This window comes from Artemia franciscana, chromosome 14 (genome assembly GCF_032884065.1).
Source record: "Artemia franciscana chromosome 14, ASM3288406v1, whole genome shotgun sequence".
NCBI lineage: Eukaryota > Metazoa > Arthropoda > Branchiopoda > Anostraca > Artemiidae > Artemia > Artemia franciscana.
This window is the reverse complement of record NC_088876.1, coordinates 6,965,360-6,985,222: the sequence shown is the minus strand read 5'-3', so window position 1 is coordinate 6,985,222 and position 19,863 is coordinate 6,965,360. Positions and strand designations below refer to the sequence as shown.

The 19,863-nt window shown below is 34.8% G+C and overlaps 1 protein-coding gene across 8 annotated transcripts in view; it reads left to right on the top strand.

Moving 5' to 3' along the window:
- LOC136035251 (recombining binding protein suppressor of hairless-like) overlaps positions 1 to 19,863 on the top strand; it is a 134,802-nt gene that overhangs the window by 76,720 nt on the left and 38,219 nt on the right. For 4 of the 8 annotated variants that reach the window (XM_065716915.1, XM_065716913.1, XM_065716916.1 and 1 more), the window contains one exon: positions 18,555 to 18,605. The exons of 2 other annotated variants lie outside the window; for them this stretch is intronic. In XM_065716915.1, coding sequence (XP_065572987.1) covers positions 18,555 to 18,605 — 51 coding nt within the window. Of the gene's footprint in view, positions 1 to 10,520; positions 10,763 to 18,554; positions 18,606 to 19,863 lie in introns of those variants that run through there. 2 more of the 8 variants (XM_065716918.1, XM_065716919.1) reach the window with 2 other exon arrangements.

Below are 19,863 nucleotides of genomic sequence, written 5' to 3'. Positions count from 1 at the left end.
TGAGTAGGGTTAAGGCCTCATTCAAGTGCTGGTCTATATTAATCACTAATTTAGGAAAACAGTCTTCCTTTTCTCCTTCTTTTCTCCTTCTATATATATATATATATATATATATATATATATATATATATATATATATATATATATATATATATATATATATATATATATATATATATATATATATATATATATATATATATATATATATATATATATACTAGCTGTTGGGGTGGCGCTTCGCGCCACCCCAACACCTAGTTGGTGGGGCGCTTCGCGCCCCCCCCCAAGCCCCCCGCCGCGCGTAAGTCATTACGCGCCATATTTGTTACGCGCCATTGTAGCTGTGTCCCTGTGTCCCACCTGTGAATAAAGATAGATATAAATATATATTTTTAACTACGTAAAACATGCGAATATACAACATTCTTCGCTGTCCCATTGTCTGTGCATATAAATAGCATTTATATTCCCTGTGTCCCGGTCGTCATTTGTGTCCTGGTGTCCCAGTTTGTATTTTCTCTTTGAGTGTCCCGGTCGTCATTTATATTCCCTGTGTCCCAGTGTCCCGGTCGTCATTTGTGTCCCGGTGCCCCGGTCTGTAATTTCTATTTAAACAATCCTGTGTCTCAGTCGTCAATTATATATCCCGCCTGTGCCCCCGGCGTCCCCGTTGTAGTTGTGTCCCTGCGTCCCGGTCGTCATTTATATTCCCGGTCGTGATTTGTGTCCGGGTGTCCCAGTCTGTAATTTTTCTTTGAGGTTCCTGGTCGTCATTTATATTCCCTCTGTGTCGGTCGTCATTTGTGTCCCGGTCTTTAATTTATCTTTCAGTGTTTTTTCTTTTTAGTTTTTTTTAGTTTTTTACATTTTTTCAGTTTTTTTTCTTCTTTATTTTTCAGCGTCACTATGAAGTACATATCGCCGGACCTTTGTTTTATAACTTAAATCTGGTAGGCATTGATGACCTTATCCAAGTCAAAATCCCTAACCCAATCATCATCGCTATCATTTTCAGTTTTGATATGTTTTGACTCTCGCTTTCCAGGTGGATTTTCATCTAACTGCGCGGTTTTGCGTTCTTTAGCCGCAAGCCTGTTTTCTTGCTGTTCTTGTGATTCCTCGGCACGCTTTCTTTTCTTACTTTCTCTATCAGCTGCAAGCCTGTTTTCTTGCTGTTCTTGTGATTCCTCGGCACGCTTTCTTTTCTTACTTTCTCTATCAGCAGCAAGTTTTTAGCATAGACTCTTTGAGCAGCTTCCTCGGCTGTTGCCATTGTAGGTCCTTCAGTCATTTTACAATTAAACATTTTTCCGTGAACGCATATCTTAAATACCATTAATGACGTCACCGTCATAGCAAAAATGACGACAACTAATTTCATGACGTCAGTCAACACAGAAACATGACGTTACCTGATCCACAGACAGACAGACAACTTATTTTTATATATATAGATATATATATACATATATATATATATACATATATATATACATATATACATATATATATATATATATATATATATATATATATGTATATATATATATATATATATATATATATATATATATATATATATATATATATATATATATATATATATATATATATATATATATATATATATATATATATATATACACATATATACATATATACATATATACATATATACATATATACATATATATATATATATATATATATATATATATATATATATATACATATATATACATATATATATATATATATATATATATATATATATATATATATATATATATACATATATATACATACATATATATATATATATACATATATATATATATATATATACATATATATATATATATATATATATATATATATATATATATATATATATATATATATATATATATATATATATATATATATATATATATATATATATATATATAAATATATATATATATATATATACGTATTTGTGTGTGTGTGTGTGTGTGTTTGTTTATATGTTTATAATTTGCTTGTTTTTCGGTTTTGTCGGACTTGGTCTCCTCCCACCAGAAATTTCACTAAACATCAAGGGTTTGGATTTTTTGGGGGGAAATGGGAATGAATTCTACCATCGAGTCCAACACTTTCTGTTTTAGTAATTTTCAATGGGTTTTTTCATTAACTTTGTTATTTGTAATAGATTTGATGATTTGTCAAATATTCAGAATCTTATGTTTTCTTGATATTTTAATTTACATGTCTTATAGTCCGCTTGTTTATGGTTCTTTTGTCAGACTGGGCCCTCTCCCCAATTAAATTCCACAACTCAAGAATGGTTTGAATGTTCTTTTGGAAATGGGTATGAATTCTGCCAGCAAGTTTTTTTTGTGTTGCTTGACATAAGGTACATGCATCGTCTTGCCTAAAACGAAGGAGTGTATGATAATTTATGACTATCATAATCATATATTAAATATTATAATCATAATCAAATAAAATATAAACCATAATCAAAATCATAATCATATTTTTTTTCGATTTTTTGGATTCTTCTTATTTAAATTCTGAAATAAAATTAAGTTGGCCTAGTTGACCTGGGGCCAACACAGCTACTTATGCTCATCTTCCATCCCAATCTCTTCAAGGCCTTCGGTGTACACCCTTCCAAGAAGTTCCCTTTCAAAATTTCCTTGCAATATCCTCCCATTCCATTGGGGGACGACTTGCTTTTTGTTTGGCCCTATTTGATTGACCAACAAGGACGATCTTTAGTAATCTGCCATCCTTTATCCGCAGGACGTGTCCTAACCATCTCATTCTTTCACTCATTATAGCCCTAGAATGAGGATGGAACCTCATTTTTTGTACAATTTACTGTTTGAATTTCGTACAGCTTACTGTTTGAGATGTCACCTAATGCTCTGGAGAATCTTAATTGTTTTTTCATGAAGGTCCTTCTTGATTTTTTAGTTCTTCTATTTATTTCCATTTTTATTTCAGTTTTTGGTTTACTTGTATTCAAAGAAAGGTGTTGAATCCTCCCCATGTCTAATTCCTTCTATGATAGTTCATTCATCTATATCATCAGAATTAGGGGAGTTGGGACGTTTTCAATTAGTTTTTTATAGACCCCTCATTGTTCCCTGAATCATAATCTTTATTGACACTTGTGCTTTTTGATAAACCGTGACAATAAGAGGGGCCTCGGGATTGGCTATTGTTAAAGAGTTGGAGGATCAAAGGGGTTGCATACTCTCACTTGCTGAACTAGCCAACGTAATGTCTCCCAAACCTTGATTTTAGACCTTAATATTGTCTATCTGAGCCTGTACCTCTGAACCTGCATTATGTTGTACCTCCACACCCTTGATCATGTCTCTGTGGTGTACATGAAAATTTCCAGTGTGTATTCCCTCGCAAGGACCTCCGTACTTGCTGCAGTGAGGGAGTATGCGATTTTTCGGAGTTTATCTGTTCTTTGTCAGTGGGATCTGTCCTCAGATCCTTTGCGTCAGGTGTTTCTTATCGATTGAGGTTGTTTTTTTGGGGGGAATTGGAGCAGGTGATACAATTCAAGGAATATTGAATGTGTCATATACTACTTCCTGTACTTCTTTATAATGATTTTAGCATTTTGATACGTTATACATGCCAGAAGTTATTTATATCATATCAAATATTGTTTCACCTATTTCAACGGTCTTGTTTGTTATCTTTAACATTCTTCCAACATCAGAACTGAAATTTCCAGTCTAAGGTCTGTCTTGTCAATACAAGCCTTATGGACTAGTGTGAGACTTTGTGAAAAGCCTGAAAAAAGGTAATTGAACCTGCTTACACAAGAAGAGTTTAACCTACACGAACCTCAAGCTGAAAAAAAGTGAAGATATTTACTTCAGAAGTTAACCCCGTATATATTATGAGCAGCATAAATTTCTATATCTTTTGTTTTGTTTCCCCTATATTTTGAACCATGTTAAACAAAAAAAAGTAGAAATTAAACTAGAATAAAATTGATAAATTTAAATAGTTTTGAAAGTGAAATAAATTACTTCTATTAATCTGCAGGTTTTATATATATATATATATATATATATTTAACAGGATTTCTATTTATTTGCAACAACCTTTCAAGTGAATGTAGGATAATATTTCAAGATTCAAAGGGGCTAGGATCTGAATTAAAGGAGAAACCTATCACTCAGGGGTGCCAATTTGCGGTGGGAAGAGGCATTCCCCTTCCCCCTTAGTTTTCAATAAGTACCTTTTTTGTGTCTCCTTTGAAAAATGCTTTTTCTTGGTATTTTCATCGAAAAAGTTGAAAAAAAAATTGCCCGAATGAGTAAAAAAGAAAAAAAAACACCCGCCTCTTCATTTTCGCGAATTTACTCCACGGCTCTTGCTCCAAAGGATTGATCATCATAGCGATTAAGCAACAAGTCTAAGAAAAATGGCAAAATTCTTGAATTGGAAGGAAGGAGAATATTAACAAATAAAGAAAAAATTGAAGAAAATAACCATATAAGTAGGAAAAAAAACTTCAAGTCCCTTCTCAGAATTTATGGAGAAGCTAAGTGTCAAAAAAAAGAAAAGCGAATTCAAATAATTACTTAAATAGTGAGACTTGCTTTGTCCGAAATTCAGTTTAGTTGAGCAGCCTGAGGTTAGTACTTTCGTGTAAACGAATCCTGCTAGAAACTGGTCCTGGAGGTGTTTCTAAATGGGATATTCTTGTTATATGGTTCGGATGCTTCCTGCATAACTACGCCCAATTTCAGTCTAGTTGGAGAATATGTGGTTAAATTTGGCTCATTTGAGGCATAGATTATTCAGGCAAAGACATCGAATGTCAGTTTAGATCTATTTCCTTCAATTTCCAGCCACTGATAGACCCGTGGGAACCAGCACAGGTGACTCAGTCGTGCATCCTTTGGAAATAATTTTAAGGATATTTTCCTCTACTTCGTATTATTCGCAGAAGGAGGAGTTTTGAGACTGTGTGTATGATCAGTAGGTAAAGTTTGGTTAAGACCAAACTGGCTATGCATGAAAAAAAATGATAAAAATTTTGAATAAGTTTATTCCCAGCCGAAGGGGGAAAAAAAGGACAAATATGCAGATATTCAGTTGAGACTTCTGCTCAACCGTCTTCAGTGCACAAAAGTAAGTAAAGGATGGAAAATATACTAATTAAAGTCTTACATATTAAAATCTAAATGTGCTAAAAAAAACGGTAAATTAAAATAGGCCCTTATTAGACAGAAAGAGTCTTAGGCCTATTAGACAGTCTGAGAGATTCACCTCAGAGAAGGAACTGAAGAAGTGCAACTTAAAGTAACAAGGTAACAATTAATTTGAATTATGAGAGTCGAGCGTGATAATGGGCTCATGAAAGAAAGCTTCCTTTTACTTTTGTGCACAAACCAACTTCAGTCCACAAAATTAAACAAAGGACGGAAAATATACGTATTAAAGTTTTTAGGGACAAAAGAAAATCGAAACTTGCTATAAAAAAAAACGCTAAATTAAATTAGGCCCTCTCTAAACAACAGTGAGAGAGTTGCTTGGACCAGTGCTTGGAAAGGATCTAATTTTAATTCAGTATATTTTTTTTTCTTAGGACTTTTGTTTGTATGTTTCTTACTCTTTATCTACTTTTGTGCCACAAAATTAAATGACTCACTTTTGGCAATCAACCCTCTTCGCAATGAAACGACAATGTAGACTTGTTACTGTGAATGTTCCAATCGACATTCACCGGTGAATGTCCGAAATTTCTTTTTTTTCTCCTTGGATTTTGTCAGTTTTATGCAAGATTTGATGGCAACAGGTTAGGTTTCTAACCCATTTATGAGATTTATAACCTGACCTAAACTTAACTCATTATAACATGACCTAAACTTAACCTGACCTGACCTGACCCAAACTTGACCTAACCTTTGACCTAATCAAACCTTGCTTAAGTCTGACAAAGCTGATTGAATCAAAGCAGAAAAAAAGGAATTTCGGAAATTCACCGCTGAATTTCAACATTGACCAGATTTGGAAAATTCACAGTAACAGCCTCACTATACTATTGCATAGCCTATGCAAATAGGAATTGGTTTCCTCCCCTTAGCTGCCAAGTTTTAAGCCCCTTTCTTTTTCGAAGGATTGGTTACAAAATCCGAACTTTTCTTCCCTCTTGTGTCAGAGCATTCATTCTTGATACACCGAGACATCGATCGATTGAGACTGATATTCGGTTGAGACCTCAGCTCGACCGTCTTCAGTGAACGAAAGTAAATGAAGAATAGAAAATACACGAATTAAAGTCTTAAGGTCATAAAAAAATATAATAAATAAAAAAATAATACGCTAATGTTACATTAAGCATGAACAATTTATTTATGCATTTCAAACCTTCCCGTGGTATTTTGTCTATTTTTGACATTCCAATTATTCTTAGCTGTCACTGCTGTTTTAGACTGCTTATTCAACCTTTCTTCTCCAAAGCTCCTCAAAAGGATCTTCTGGAAGTCAAGGTATTATTCCCCAAATTCAAATTAGTCTTCTTTAAAATTATTCCGAAATTTTTCTTGTTGTGACTACGCGTCATGACTTAAATTATGGCTTATGGCTTGCGATAACTTTGAGAAAAGCGTAAAATTTACAAGTTGCGTTTGCCTCAAGACATCAATGACATCGAAACCTTGAGACATCGAGGTCAAAATAAAAAAAAAAGAATATGAAGAAACCTATGAGAGGAGAAGATCTCCATATTTGAACATATAGGTTCGTTCATTTAAGCGGAACCAACAATCCCTGTTCCCTCTTTGGAAGAATACTTTAATAAGATAAGATTGACTTTCATTAATTTCATAACTATTATCTCAGATATATCAGTAAAGCAAAAGGACCAGTCTTTTAGTCTAACATTTTCATTATTTTCTTGTTAAAGGGCTGGCTAGCCCTTTTCTAGCCTATTTTCTTTGTTTTTTAATGGTCTAATACTGAAAAATAGTTTCATAATTTTTCTTCAAAAAGGGTTGTATTTGACAAGTGTTCTAATAAAGACAACCAAAGGCGTATCCAGAATTTTTTTTTTTGGGGGGGGGACTTAACTAAATTATCAACATTTGGTTTATGTACATTTTTGTTACTTCTTTTATAAGTCGGCCAAAATTTCAAGGGGGGGGGGGGGTTCAAACCCCGTAACCCCCTTGGATACGGTCTTGAGGACAACAGACAATAATAACGATTTCCCATCATAAAAATGAGTATGTTTTAGGCTTCACTCCTCTTGAAAGAAGTATTAGAAGGGTCATAGAAAATATCTGGAAATAGACTTATTTTCTCTGGAAAACTTGTTTTGCAAAAAAAGAAAAAACAAGACAACAACTGATATTTAAAGCTAAAACTGATACTTTTGGGTAAGTATTAGCCCCTTTTCCCGAAATTTCTTATCGCATTCTCCATATTCTGACGTCTCGCACTTCTGATTCTTGTTATCATTAAAAGCCATGGAATATTTGCAGAATCATGTCCCGCTTGCATTTACTTCTTAACGTAAAGACAATTCTATTTTTCCAAATATGGGAGGGGGACAAATTGTAGTTTTTAATTTTTAATTAAAATACAAAGAACATTTTTCATCCCAAAAGAAGTATTTTTTTAATCTAAGGGATGGGCACATGCCCCCCTCCATTGACGCTCCCGTACGTCATCTTGCGTGTTAATAACTTAAATTTCCAAGTCATAAACGATAAACAGTAAACCTCCATAAACGGTAAAGCGAATAACCCACCCGCCGTTGAATGAATGAATGATTTTGTTCCGTGACTAAACCCGTAGGGAGTATTTCACTATCTAATCTCTACAACAAAACACAAAAATATCAGTAATGCGAGAACAAAAATAGAACAAGTAGCATAAAGGAACAGAAAAAAGCAAGAAACAAGCAAAATGCACTAAAAGGAAGTCGATAAACAAGAATAGAAAAGAAGAAGAAAAAACAACTGAAAGAGAAGAACGAGAGAGAAAAACAAGAAAAGCTTTATAAAATATCTAGACGTTTTGTTCAATATGCTGAAACTCAGGGTTGTATCCATGATTTATTGTGGGTTGGGATTACATTTTTTTTTTTGGGGGGGGGAGTACAAAAACTTCAAAAACGCATTAAAATTTGTCTATATTCATTTTTGTTAGGTTTTTATGAGTCGGACAAACATTTCGTGGGGGGATTTGAACCCCCCTACAATCCCATGGATACGGCTTTGCTAAAAGTGTGTGCCGATCCTCATTAATAAATCAGATAACATTAATATATTAATATATTGGAATCTGAAAACTCTTGTAATTTGGATTGCATTTCAATTATTTAATCTTCAAAAAGTTTACACTCAAAAAGATAATAAAACAGTCTCTTCATCACCACAAGCACAGGTTAAACAATTGCTCTTATTCCACCCGAAATAAGATTACAATTCCACCCGTGGATGTTTATCAGTTTACTATATTTCCTCCAGCGTTGCCAACGCTTTAAAATTACAAGTTTTCTGACTAGAAATTGTACTGCGAAAGATTGATTTGTACCTCTTTGCTGCAATAAGAGGAATATTTTCGATAAACTGAAACATAAATATAAAGAGAAAAACATAAATATAAAGAGAAATCCGAGTCAGAAATCCGATAAACATTAAGAGAAATCCGAGTCAGAAAGGAGCAAGTAAAATACAATCATGCCGGATAATTTGTGTTGTACCAGTGGAGATTCTCTTGCGCCCGGTGAAAAATCTTGATTACTGCCCCCCCTCCTATCTCAAAAAAATTGTTAGGCAACATTTTAACAAAATTTTCATTTATTAACACTTCTTTCATTGATTTAACTTTTTTTTATACGGAAAAAATGAGAATTTCGGACCCAATTTGCTTATAATTATTGTCAACTACGTCCTCTACTTTATTTTAAAATAAATTTCAAAAAATACAGAATGATTACGAACATTATATTATTTATTTGAATTTTTGTGAACTAAAATTTCTATGGGGGCAACTACACACTCAGTGCCCCCTAAAACTGTCTCTGTATAGTAGCCTACCAAAAAAGATCCTGTTGTACGAGGACCACTAAATTGTAACAAATCGATAAATATTTAGATTTTCGTATTATTTAGCTAGGAAGAAAGTGAATACATCACTTGAAGCGTTTTTTATGCTCTTTCCAAATTCAGTAATTGCTTATGGGGTAAATTTTATTCTTAGCCCTTAATGGGGCCCCTAAAGGTGACTTATTACTTCGTCTATAGTTTTTCAACAATGTTGTAAAGTTAGAAAATAGTTACAAACGAACTAGATATAAAAATTAGCTTTTAAACAAGGCCTTAAACAACTCTTGAAGATGTTTCAGTACCCTGAAACATCAAAGAAAAAAAACAACAACAAAAAAACAAAAAAAAACAAAGAAAAAAAACTGAGCTAAAAACAGAAAAAGAAGAGCGACAGTGCTACCCATGCAAAAAAGGGATTTTAGTTGTAGGTCGTGGTAGGGGCTGCAAGTTTCTTATTCTGGGTTGTCAACAATGGTGACTCCAATGGTGTACTTTTTGTTTTGCTGTGTTATCCCTTTAAGGGGCTTCAGGCTCTCTGTAGGAATTCTTAAAATTCGTTTTTAAAAGAACTTTTTACTCTTAAGATTAATAAAAATAATAATTACCGTTCCTGGATCAGCTACAAATGGCATTTTTTTTTCTCACTAAACAGTTTAGAAACACATTTATAACTTTTTGTTACAATGGGCTGTTTTACCCCCTTTAAGGGCTCCAAATTGAATTTGCCCCTGAAGCATTTTTTTATTTCGGAAAGAGCGTAAAAAAGGCGATTGATACACGTTTTCCTTGCTAAATTATATAAACATGTATATTTCCTTGCTAAATATGTATAAATATCTACGATATTTATAATAATAATAAATATGTATATAATAATTATATACATATAATTATATGTATATAATAATTATATGTAATATGTATATAATAATATGTTATATAATAATTAGTTCTGATAATATGTATATAATAATTATATTATTATAATAATATAATATGTATATAATAATTATATAATAATATAGTATAATAATTATAACAATAAATATGTATAATATGTATAAATATCTAAATATAAATATCATATAAATATGTATATATTTGCCTCCTAGACAGTACAATTATACCACGTTTACAACGCTGATATCCTCCCTATCTCGCTTCCAAAGATAGTTGAAGATTGTGTTCCGCTCAGCCTCGCGTCAACATCTAGCCTACGTAATATCTACGAACTTGATTACTTATTTGTCACAGAGCGGAAGAAGAAGAAAACGGCGCTTCCACAGGGAAGACACCTGCGCCTTCCGCCGCAAGTCTATTGGATGACTTCTTCGCAAATCTCATTTGTGATTGCCTCTATCAGTTAAAGCTATTGGCTCCTCCTACCAAAGTAGCTCCGAAATTTCCGTGTCTCCAAAAAAAAATTCGGTGCGATTTTCATTTTCAGTCATACGTGTTCTATTGGAAATTACTTAACACTGGATAATATGTTGTGCTAAATAAGTTGTTTAGTGGAAATATGTCAAGTCATAATCTTTACAGAATCCCTCAATATGACTACGGTATTGATGAAAATGTACACTATAGGAATCAATGCAGTGTTTCACAATTGCATGTTAATTCCTTTCAAGGATATGAAATGCAAGCGCATATGAATGGAATAACTAATATTAATGGTGGTAAGAATTTACATCGTAACACTATTGAGTATTCCAACAACAAAACATCAAGGCTCTGAACCAAAATAGGGGGGGGGGGTCAAAGTACGCCCCATGGGCCATGCGTCCCTAGCACATGTGGCCTGTGAACCGAGATGACGATACTTTTGGTTCACAACTCATGATTGGAATGATTCAAAACAAGTACTGAAGTCCCCTCATGAAGATAGGGGGCTATCGCTCTTAAAGATTGTTGTGGGCTGACGTTAATTTTCAAAAATAACACAACATGCAGTATTAACATATTTTAGAGTTAAAGGAAAGTATGTTCATTAAAATATCAATGGAGTTACAAACGCCAGGGAGAAACAGGCCAAATATCAGTGATGTTTTAGTTAATGCTATGTTATCCGTTGCAATGGCGTCGACTGAGAGGGCAGGGTGGGGTATTTGATTCCTCTGGATCCCCCCCCAAAGATTTTGAAAAATGCTTTTTTGGGGATATTTTCATTGAAAGATGCATTCTTGGGGCATTTCCACTGAGAATGTAAAAAAAAATGCCCCCCTTAGATTTTGAAAAATGTATCTTTGTCCCTATTGCTGCGTTTTCGTGAATTGGTGCCACTGATCCGCAGTTACTTGGTACCATTTTCATTAGATTTTCCATGTCCCGATTTAAATTCAACGCCTTATACAATAAAAAGCAAATTTAATACCGGCTCACAGGTGTATTTGGGAAAACAAAATGTTTCTTCAAATAGTTTGTTTTTTATACCCTTAAGCTACATGCTGCAACACTAAACCTAAGAGCCCAGTTATTTTGAAAGTTGAAAGTTTAAAAAAGGAAAAATTCACACAAGTCCCTATCCTTGATTGGAGTTCAACTAAAATTAAAGTCTTAAAGACCTTTCCAAAGTTTGTTCCATGATTACGCCATGATTGCCCCATGATGAAAACGTATGTTTTAACGACATTCCGTGACGGTTATCAGGGAAGCAATGCTTATTTCTGCACCGCTGATACCACTGGCTATGTATATTCACATTTATGCACATAGAAAACGGCTTTGAGAGAGTAACAAAAACAAGCGAAAATAAGAACTTTTGTCAAATATCCTTTGTGAATAGTTAATTATCCCCCAGTTACACAAAAATACGGGACGTAAAGGCTGAAGCTCAGGCATTAAGGTTTCCTTCTTTCCTTGCCCCAATAAACGAATAATAAATTTATTCTTCCAAAGATCAAGAAAGGGTTTGGTTGCCGCATGGGGGCTGTACATAGGAATCCACTCACAGTTTATCTCAGTTGTAAAATTACCTTATTGCCTCAGTGAGTCCAGAAACTCCAATCGTTGGGGGGTGGAAGGTGTTTCTTCCGTCGCTAGAGATCTGTACAGGGCTTCAACCCCCACTACTTCTTGATTTGAGAAGTTTGCATTAGCTTTCATAGACAGTCTTTATTCCCTTATCCTGGATTCTTGCCCTCCGCCTCTTCCACTCATCTTTGTCATCACCTACTGGATCCTGGCTCCTAGCCCCCCCTCCCGAGAGCCCTTATTCTGGACTACTTTCGTGTGGAGTTATTACGGGACTGTTTCTGTGTTCGTGTCTTTCCCGTGGCCTAAGTCTCCCGCCAGTATCTTGAACTCGGCATTCTCAGACACCCTTTGATGTTGGCCATCCCAGCCCCCAATCTTGTGCTGATAAAACCCTATCCATTTTTTATTAGTTTTTTTGAAGCTATTTTTAGCAGGATCGTTTATCCGATTAGGGATTAGGGTCTGCGAAATTTTAAAGTTGGAAATTACGACCCTTAAGTAGTAAATCCTTGGTATACTAATATCGAACCTATTGTTTCGTTTATAAACTTCTTAGAAACCATCATACAGGAGCTTACGCTGAGGGGGGGGGGGCTTCGGGTCTTGAACCCTTTAGTTATCCATGTGTTTGCATTTCGCAGGCTTTCTTGAATCTTTTGCATAATTTTTTGCGGGATGGAGAGGGCTAAAGAACTAGGCTACCTCTTGTAATATGGTCAATCTAGTATCTTTGGAGATGAATTCGGAATAGATAACATAAAGTCCAAAAAGATAAAATTTGTTTTTGTCGCTTCAAATTGCTATGAATATTTCCGTTATGTTTTGGACACGGCTATAAATCAATTTTTATTTCAGCTATAATTTTTGTACTAAATCTTAAAGATGACCTGAGATTGTGTCATAACGTTCAAAGGTGTGCAGAGGCCAGTAAAAAGGTCGACTGCGTTAGGGGCTGTTTGTGGATTGTGAATCTTCTAAGCTCATTCAGTGAGCCAAAGTTTTAGTTAAGCTATACTCAACACAAGGCCGGATCCAGGTAGGTAGAACGGTTTGACCCCCCTCTCCGAAATGTTGGTCCGACTCGTAAAAACGTAGCAAAATTAATGTAAACAAATTTTGATGCGCTTTGTATTGTTTTTGTAACCCTCCACCATCTCACCCCGAAAAAAAATCCTGAATAGGACCCTGACTGCACCCCTCCTATTCTTGTTCTTAGTTCATTTGGGTCGGATGCTCTTAGCATTCCTCCAAACATTTTAACAGAGGTTAGAGACAACTTGGAAAAGATTAATTTCTCCAAGCGACCAGTACAAAATCAGAAATTAATAGCCTTCGTCCAGCACGTGTTTAAATACTGAATTTGCCTTTATTGCCTTTAAGCAGGTGAAAAGACGTCCAGGTAGACCTAGTGCTATTGTTATAATAGTTTATAATTGTCACGCTTGGGTCACTATTGTTGCGTTAGAAAATTGGACCGACGGCGCGTGGCCATATGCTAAGAATATTGTGAATAGTTACTTAGACCGTAAATCCTTCTTTTTGAAGAAATCGGGTAACGGTTTTTCGTGGCACCAGTGTTCCAGGTGTGGCTGACTTTTAACGGAATGGAGAATTTCTACAAGGAATGGAGACAAGTAAACCTTCTTGTTCATTTGCAGGTTCATTCTGTGTGTGTGTTTTTCACGGTTTGTGTACTCAGCCTGGATACTGCTACGAAATCCACTAGTATAGTGGGTTTGTTTCATTTATTATTGTATCGAAGTGGCCTACACCAAACGGATAAAGTAGGGGTACCAACTGGGGAGGACTTTTTGACCCCCCCCCGATCGAGATTTGAAATACATTTTTTTCGTATTTTATTGAAAAATACCTTCGTTTTCATAATTGCATTGAGTAAAAAGAAATTCAAATTCTCCCCCTTCCCCCCAAGATTTTGAAAATACATTTTACCCCACCCCTGGATTTTGAAAAATATCTTGTTGTATTTCGTTGAAAAATGCCTTTTTTCGTATTTGTGCTGAAGAAATCGAAAAACTAAAAAATTGACCCCTCCTCCTAGATTTTCAAAATACATTTTGCCTCTCCCTCTTCCATTTTCGAAATTGGCGCAACTGGTAAAAAACACAGAGAAAGAAACTATAAATGTTCGATCGTAAAAGAATTATGATCATGTTTGGTTGGTTTAACTTCTGAAACTATCGGTAATGGGAGATGGGTTTTACCATTAATTAATAACTCATGGGTACTTGCCGATAATACTAATTAGAAACAAGATTCGAAATTACCCATATTTTGTTTGGTTTTCTAACAAATTCAAGCCGGGTATAACCAAATCAAGTCATTGTATGTTAAGATATGGGTAGTATAGGGCCAATTTATTTACATTTAAAAAATGACAGATATTTATTTACAACAGATTGACTCCAAACTGGAATTACTTAAGGACATCAAAGTGCTTAGGACAGTACTTTGATTACTAAGGACACAAAAATAAACACATTTTCTGTCCTCTATGCTCATTTTGGTCGATTTATACCTGAAAACCGCAATTTTCTAAGACTTTTCTATGGTTGTCTCAAAATTATTAAGTTTTTGGTAGTTTCATATTTCATCAGTGTTGCCACGTTGAACCGACAAAAATAAGCCAAACAATATTAATTAAATTTGATATTGTTTTTGTCCGAAAGAACTTAAACATTAACAGTCTGTTAATTTCCAAAGACAGCTTACTTACACCTTCAAAGGAGAGCTACTCCTTATTAAGCTGTTTGGGGTCGTATATTTTTGACTTTCTTTTTGCTGATTGTCCACCCACATTTCTTTTTTTATTAGTTCCCTACTACGACCAGTATATCAAGGTCTTTTTTGTGAAAAGTTGAATTCCTATTTTTTCTAAATTTTTTATGCAATTAATTAATTGTTACGCAATTAATTTGTATATGCTTGTGTAAAGCGTTGTTATGGTTTATGTAATTATGCAATTCATACGCTTTATGCAATTCAGCTGGGGGTTTGGGGGGATGCTTTATGCAATTTATGCATTTTTTTTATGCAACTAATTAATTGTTACGCAATTAATTTGTATATGCTTGTGTAAAGTGTTCAGAAAGTGTTGTCCACCCACATTTCTTTTTTCATTAGTTGCTTACTACTACCAAACACAGTATATCATGGTCTTTTTTGTGAAAAGTTGAATTCCTATTTTTTACAATTTTTTACGCAGTTAATTAATTGTTACGCAATTAATTTGTATATGGTTGTGTATCTTTCCACTTAAATAATTTAAATAATTGGACCTCATTTTCACTTTCCTCGGGATTGAATTTATCTCTTATTCCGTTTTGAACTACTCTCTAAATTTTCTTCATAGAAAGGACATAAGAAGTGTTTAAGGACATTAAGATATCTTTTCTATCTCCAGCACTCATGGAACCATTTGTTAGTTTACGGAAATGGATAAACAAAGTTGAAAGATGGGATATTAAATGGGCTCTCAATATACACCTGGAACTTCCCATGAACTAGTCGGGGAAAGGTGAGGGGTTCTACAGAACGATGCTTTGTCGAAACATGCAAAAAGGTTCTTCAAAGAACATGAGGATATGATGGAATGTACTTATTTATTTTTGATTTCTAGATGCGTAATGGTTTCTAGGACTGGTAGATTTGCAATGATGAGTTTTCATTAATTTGAGGTAGAGAAAGAAATTGAGCAGATGTGTTGACCTTAGAGGACTTGGTGCTGTAGTGAGCTGTTAGTAGTAGGAGCTGTAGCATTCTTTATTAATAGTACCACTATTATTACTAACAGACTACTGCAGCACCAAACCGCCTTAAGTCAACAAAGCTACGCACGCTCCTCTTCCATATCAACCTATTCAGAGCCTCCCTCTTTTCACCCTCCCAGGAAGTTCCCATTTCCCTTAAATCTTTCCTTGCGACTTCATCCCATTCGGGTATGACCTGCTTTTTGTTGGGCCCTAAAGGGTTGGCCGCCAATAAATTGGGTCATCATATTCATCAGCAATCCGCGCCTGGTTCCCAATAGATAGAGCCAGACAAAACGATCAAATCAGTAATAACAACAAAAATAAATTAAGACATATGAAAGGGCCAAAACCAAATAGTAAGGATGACAATGGGTGAAGAAAAAGGGGGAGAAAAGAGAGGGGTAAATTGGTAAAATACACACTTTAAACACACTTTACACAAGCAAATGCAGCAGAATCAGGCAGTGGCGTAGTTTCATCAAAATCTTGGGGGGGGGGGGGTTGGAGCCAATTTTCCAAAATCAAGCGAAAACGAAAATAAAAACTAAAAAATGAGCTATTTGGTACCATAAAGGTACTATAAAAGTACTATAAAGGTATTTTATAGTACTATAAAGATAAATTTGTGCTAAACAACTGATCTGTTTCTGTTGATGCTTGAATTATGCAGGCTTAGTTCTGACAAGATTTTGGAAGAAACTAAATTTCAGCTCGGGGGCAAACTGGGGTCTGGGGGAGCAAACCGAAGTCTGGGAGGGGCAGTTGTGTCCTGCTCCACAGGAAATTACGCCTCTGGAATCAGGAATCCAGAAATAGAACCGAAAAAGTTGAAATGGGAACAAAAATATGAAAGAGGAGGAACTAAACTATTGAAGAGCCCCAATAACTAAGGTATGAAACATTTTCTATACCTTCTCGGCGTTGCATTGAGGGCTAAGTAAGAACTAGGAGGAAACTAGCCGCACGATAAATAGAGTGCGGCTTTTGCGCGCGGCGCAAAATTGTTGTATCGTCATAAGATTAAACTAGAGAAGCAGAAAGAACCTTTCCTTTCATGGAAAATGTCAAACAAGTTTGGTGATGATTATCTTTCTCGAAATTTTTCTAGTTAGAAATAATTAGTCTTAAAATCATATCTATAATTTCTTAAAATTATTTCTAGTTAGCATGGGTGAATATGGTAAAGTAATCTGTACTCTTTACTAATATGGGTATGTCAAATCGAAATATATTAGAGCTTTTTTTCAGGGTTTTAGGTAAATGAATGTTACATTTTGATCGGTTTCGCTTATCAATTCATTTGTCCCTATTAAAACCTCATTATATGCAACCTTGTTTAAACTTGCAACTTGAAACTTTAATTGCCCAAAACTCACTTTATTTAGGGAATTGATTTTGAACAGTCGATATTTATGCAAACCTCAGTAATTGTATTTACCACAAAATTTCCATTGTCATGCTCTCAAGCTCCTGCCAAGTAAAAAAAAAGTCTTATTTTCCTTTATCGTAAAAAAATAGGGTTAATAAATATGTCCCTCCTCATAGCCGCTATAGGCCTGGATGCGAAGTTCAAAGACATCAACTTTTAAGCTCCATTTAAAAATTTGATTGACCCCCCTATCATTCAAAAGCCAAGAAATGTCAGGAATACAGAAGGAAAGAAGTCTTCCGTTTATTGATAAAAGGGTAAACTTGCACTCAAATGATTGTAGATCTTACGTTACTAAATACATTCCGTACCCTTGCGTAATTTCGGAACCAAGCTATGGGCAATTGTGAAGCTTCTATTCCTCGAATGAGCTTCCTCGAATTCCTCGAATGAGCAATTAGAATGAGCTTCTAATTCCTCGAATGAGCTATTGAGCTATTGTCCATAAACCTGTATAGTCCGTATATTTGGAGAAATCGGACAAGAAGGAGAGATGTATCAAGTTTGAGTATTTTTTCAAACTTTTTAAGTGTGGAAGCACACCCTTGGCCTTGACTATTCTCTTTTTTAAATCTTCAGTGCATAAACCGTCTTTACCAACAATGATACCTATCTAACTACTTGATTCACTTGAGTCTATCCACTTGATCGATCTTGTCATTACTCAGCATCACCTCTTCAGCTTCAATTATTCTCAGTCTTATTCACTTAGTCTTCTTAATGTTAATTTTCAAACCTATTCTTGCACTCTCAAAAGCCCCCAAAATTCATTCATTTTGTTAACATTTTTATCTAAGACATGGAAATTATCAGCATAATCTTAGTCTATGAGAATTTTACTTCCCCGTTTGATTTCATGATCTCCCATAGACTTTGCCGTGTTCTTTAGGACAAAGTCCTTTAAAATGATCCTTATAAATGGAATATCACGTAACCCTGCTTGACTCCTGATTCAATCGAAGCCAGCTACTAACCTCATATCCTACCTTAACCGCCGCAATGTTATTCTCGTACATAGCATATGGATAGGGGTTATTCCCCTCCCCTATCCATGTTGATCTAGAACGACCAGGTATTTATGCATTACAGTACATATTGTGTCTAGGGCGTGGGCGCCCATACGGTGTTTTGGTGTTGTACCATTGCTAGTTCATTGTGATTTTCGACAAATTTACAGAATTCTATTTATAAGATCTTTAGAGGGATATACATAGCATTTATCAATATACTAGTAATAAGATAGGTGTTAATAATTATAATGAAATATATAATTTCAACTATTTCTTCTCTTGGCAGATTGGCAAAGTAATGCAGATGTGAAGGTGATATCCCCCAACTATGGACGATGTAAGAAAAATATATATGTGAATGTCTTGGGCAAGGTCGTATCCAGGAGGGGGGTTACTGGGTATGAACCCCTTTCCCGGAACTTTTGTCTGATTCCTAAAAAAGTAACAAAAATGTATACAAACAGTTGTGTAAAGTTCCCCCCATGAGAAAAAACATCCCCCCTGAACAAAAATCCTGGATACACCCTTATCTTGGGTTATTGGTTTTTGGTACGGTGTCAGTTAGGCATCATTCTGCAGTTGTTTTATTTCAAAACGAAGTTTTGTCCCAAAAATGTGTACAAACTTCTAGTGAACGTAAAAAAAAGATTATATTAAAATATCTAAAATGTAATATAGCATACACATATAGTTTTTTTTTATCAACGCCTGTTTCGAAGCTCACACCTGCTCTGCAGCGTTGCCAACGTAGCACAGTTGTACCGTTTTATTGGCGATTCTGAGCGACTCAATCAAACATCTTAAAAATGCTTTGAATTAAAGAATTTTTTTTCTATCTTTTACTCTTTTCATTATCAACACAATTTTAGATCCTATCTGGATTATGTAAAAAAACAAACAGGTTTTTTCAACTGAAAGTAAGGTGCAACGGTAAAACTTAAAACTAACAGAAACTATTATGTATATGAAGGGGCTTTCCCCACTCAACATCTCACTCTTTACGCTATTCTTTTAATACTTTTAAAAATGCGTCTTATTTTTCTAGTTAAGCGACCCTTGTGTTTCAGTAGTCATTCTTAAAGAATTCTGCAAAATTAAAACTTTAGTGTAAATAGCGACGTCTTGAGGAGGGGACAACCCCCCTCATATACGTTATAATTTCTGTTCGTTTTAAGTTTAAATGTTGTACCTTACTTTCAGTTGAAAAACTTGTTTTTTTATTTAATTTCTTATCGTTTTTTAATGTTACCAGGAAGTTTGGCCTCACCTCCACCGAGAAACCCCCTCCTTACGCAAATATCCTCTAGACAATTCAATTCCGGTGAAAATTTACCCCGGATAATTACTCTTAACAACTCCGTGCGTTAAATTGAGAAGGAAAAGAGAAAGCAAGACATATAAAAAGAATTTTGTATAAGAATTCTGGCAAACTCCCCCTGTGTTAATTTTTCCCGACAAGTACAATCCCTGGAAACCTTCCTCCCTTGGAAAATTCCCCCGTGGAAAAAACCCTGGCAGAAAATTTGTCCCTCCACCCAAAAATGTAAGCATACATCCCAATAGCAAAAACTATAAGCAAACAATGGGCAAATCTA